A 4,450-nucleotide genomic window follows, 5' to 3' on the forward strand; every position below is an offset into this window, starting at 1 on the left:
ACAACATCTGCCATATCAGCTAATTCAAGATTTTGCACTACTATTTGCCTTAAACCATAATTACTTGCCATTATATAATATATATATATAATATAATAATGAAGCTATATGTAAATACAGCATATCTTAATCAAAATACTAATGATGTGACAGTCCAATTTCATGAAACATTGATAGGATATACATCTATAAGACTTCTAGAATGTAAATTATATAATAGTTGGTATAATATTACTGAAAACAACAATAGATTGAAATTTAGTGCACCTGGAAAATCATCTATTATAAGAGTTACAGATTCTGGAAATTACAACGTAGATACTTTATCTCAAGCTATAGGTAGAAGCAAATTTATTAATTTTAAAAGAATACATGCTACTGGAAAAACTTTTTTATTATTAGACGATACATATAAAATTGATTTTAGAGGACAAAAGAATTTTAGCAAAAGTTTAGGTTTTGAAGAAAAAATATATACTTCATCTACAGTAAGTCCTAATAGAGCCAACTTTTTAACTGTTTCAGAATATGTAGTTCATTGTGATATTATTGATACTCAAAATTATATTAATGGACAGAGATGTGATTATTTACAAATTTTAACACTTCAGGATACATCAGAAATAAACAAACAAGTGACATATAGGTTTCCTAATCCAGTTCAAGTTCCGATAACACATAGACCAATAAATAGCATCAGAATATGGATTACAGATCAGGATAGTAATCCAATTGATTTTAATAAGTTTCCAATTAGCTATCAGTTAGAATTATTGTAAGTATAATATATATATGACAGACCAATATCTGAGAGAATTGTACTATAATAGTGATGTTTCATATACAGGAATACAATCATTATGGCATAAAATCAAAGAAGATAAGAAAAATATAAAATATGATGAATTAAAAGAATGGCTACAGGAACAAGAGGTATATTCTTTACATAAACCAGCAGTTAAGAAATTTCCATACAGAAAGGTTATTGTGAATGGAATTGATTCACAGTGGCAGGCTGATATAATAGAGATGCAGACATTTGGTAGAGACAATAAAGGTTTTAGATATTTGCTTACAATTATTGATGTATTATCAAAATATGCTTGGGCTATTCCACTTAAAAGTAAACGTGGAGATGAAATGGCAGATACGTTTGAAAATATATTTAAGAAGAAAAGGAAGCCTGATAAGATACAATTTGATGAGGGTAAAGAATTTTATAATAGACATGTCAAAGAATTATTTGAGAAAGAAAATATTGAATGGTTTTCTACAAAATCAGATAAGAAAGCTAGTATTGTGGAAAGATTCAATAGAACATTGAAAGGTAGAATGTACAAATATTTTACAGAAAAACAAACAAGAACATGGATTGATATGATTGATAAGTTTAATGTTTCTGATACAGTTAGAATAAGTAAATATAAGAATGTTTTTGCAAAAGGATATTTACCAAATTATACACAAGAGTTGTTCAAAATAAAGCAAATTATATATGGACCGGTTATAGTCTACAAGTTAGAGGATCTATCTGGAGAAATAATAGAAGGGACATTTTATGAGCAGGAATTATCAGCCTACACAGATAAATATGAAGAGTATAAAGTAGAAAAAATATTAAGAAAGAAGAGAATAAAGGGTGAACAATTTGGTCTAGTAAAATGGAAAGGTTACGATGCTAAATTTAATTCATGGGAACCCATGGGAAATATTCATACTCTATAATATAGATGTTTGGTGAAAAGAATATCAACAAGTTTTTAACCAAATACAGAGAAATTTTTGGTTTTAATATTGAATTAGAATGGTGTTCTATAAGAAGAAAGAACAGACATATTTTGATAGCAAATCCTGAATCTAAATTAAAGGATGAAACATTATATCAAATTATTTTAAGTTTTACAAAAGAATGTGAGAAACAGAACTTCTTTAAACGAGTTGAATTTTTAAATTTATTTCCAGATGCACAGGATCACCAAGAGGTTAGATATATAAATGAATTTTGGGTCTTAAAACTAATACAAGATACACGAAACAGAAATATTTTTCAAGATAAATATGGTAGTTTAGTTGTTGGTTTTTTATAGGTATAATATATATATATATAATGTTTGGTGAAAAGCATATCAACACTTTTTTAACAAATTACAGAGAACCTTTACATAAACCAAAAAGAGAACCTTACATAAAACCAAAAGAAAAAGAAATTGTAAAAAAAAAAGAAGAAGAAAAAGAAATTGTAAACGAACCAAAAATTATAAAAGAAAAGGATAGTAATTTTCCATTATCATTTACATTAAATGAACGTGTAAAATATGATCTCAACAGACCTTTTAATGAAAAAATAGACTATGATATTAGAGATATATTAGTGAATATGGATGTATATACAAGTAGGACAGAACATTTCAACATAAAATTACGAGATATATTTGTAGATAATATTTATAAATATACAAAAACAGATATCATGGACGATTGGTTAAGTTCTCCAAAAATGAGATTTTGGGATCAACAATTAAATTTTACTATTCATATAGCAACAGCTCAATGTGGTGTATCAATACGAGACCATTTATTTAATAATAAAATTCCGCCACAAATAAGATCGTTTTGTAGATTCCATGTATATTATACAGCTCGTAGAATTTTGTATGAAATGGGAGGCATACAAGCTATTCACGCTTTACCTTCAGATAGTGTTTTCAACAAGTTTGATAATCCATATGATGAAGCAGCATACCATTCAATATGTGACGAATTTGATATAGATTATAATACAGATTTTAGATTTACATATGACTTATCAAAAAATCATGGCGTCGGTAACTTTTGGACCTGTTACAAATACTTTACCAGATACAGCCAGAGCTCATTGGTATCATTTCAAGAATAATGACTATAAACAATATAATTATTTTATACCAGGGAATGGTAGAGGGTTAACACAATCTGGATTGACTAGATTGAATCAAAGCATAGAGGCTTATACTTATTGTGTTTTAGGAAGTCAAGCTAACACTAGGACTTCAATAGTAGGAAGTTCAGGTGGTGCACAGGAAACAAGAAGAGAGTTTTTGAATCTATTAGAAGATAAAAGCAGTGGGGTTATTATTAACAGAGATATTGTAGATAGCATTACAAGATTTCAAAAAGTCATTGAAGCTACAAATGTTAAATTAGATCTAGCAATATCACCATCCATATGGTTGTTACCTTCTAGGATGATTATTAACACCCAAATGAACATTGCTGGATACAATAATTTTCTACAGCAAGCATCAGATGATATGAAATTTGGCTATAATAATATAAACAATGATGTGAAATAGTCAGCTTTGTTACATATGGAAGGACATGATGATCCTATAGTGAGAGATGTTCAACCTAAAATAATGATAAAGGAACCAACAATTACAGATAATAATGTACAACCTAATATAGAAAATGATCCAATACATGAATATATAGTGCTTGGTTTATTAGTGGGGACATTATTATTATCGTACATGATTTTCTAGCTATATAATATATAATGTCAGGAACGGATGTATTTGATACAGGACCAACAGAAGATATTGAAATGGATGATATTGGAGAAACATCATTTAATGAATTACCAGCAGAAGATGATATTGGAGAAACATCATTTAATAAATTACTAGATAATGGTGAAATGATACCAACTACAGCTGAAACACCGGGTATAGAAATTAATAATCAATATATAAATAAATATTTTGAAAATTTGAATTATGATGTTGATCCTATAATAAAGAGTCTTACTAAAACAGATCTAATAGTAAAAATTGAAAAAGGTAAAAAACAAATATATTATCAATTACCAAAAAATCAACCATATAATGGTAAACATTTGAGAATTACAAATCCTAGCAATGGTAAACCAACATCACTGAAAATATTATCACGGACAATATATGGTAGATTTTACGTCAAGGAAGTATTAAAATTAGATCTAACCACCTTCAAACCAATACAGTCTGAGAATATAAATACAGATCCTGATTTATTAGACGTATTAGAGAGAACACAGGCTGAGAATAAATATAGAAGGGTAACAATGTCGGGTTATGCTCGAGAGAAACAATTGAATGCCCCAGAAAAGCCTATAAAAGATTTATCGCCATCTGAGATTGGTATATTACGAGATTATCAAAATGCTCTCAGATCTGAAAATGATATAGATGAATCGAAAGTTATAGATAATAAAATTGAGCAATGGAAGAATTTAAATCGGGAATATATAAAAATAAATGAAGAATTAAAATTTGCAAACAAATCCTTAATAGATTTATACAAAAGACTTGATGAAATTAACACTAGAGAAAAAATAGAAGAATTACCAAATGAAATAATAGAAGAGAAAGCTAAAATAGAAAACCAGATATATAAGTATCAAAACGAGATAATTGAATTAAATGGTAAATTA

At 27.8% G+C, this 4,450-nt stretch overlaps 1 protein-coding gene across 1 annotated transcript; it reads left to right on the top strand.

Moving 5' to 3' along the window:
* The first annotated feature begins 792 nt into the window (after positions 1–792).
* Positions 793–1,725, top strand: LOC146735237 (uncharacterized). Its single transcript, XM_085507409.1, has one exon. It carries the CDS (start codon positions 793–795, stop codon positions 1,723–1,725), a length of 933 nt encoding a protein of 310 aa, XP_085363535.1.
* Positions 1,726–4,450: the final 2,725 nt, after the last annotated feature.

This window comes from Saccoglossus kowalevskii, chromosome 13, assembly GCF_978046115.1.
Source record: "Saccoglossus kowalevskii chromosome 13, keSacKowa6.1, whole genome shotgun sequence".
NCBI classification, from domain to species: domain Eukaryota; kingdom Metazoa; phylum Hemichordata; class Enteropneusta; family Harrimaniidae; genus Saccoglossus; species Saccoglossus kowalevskii.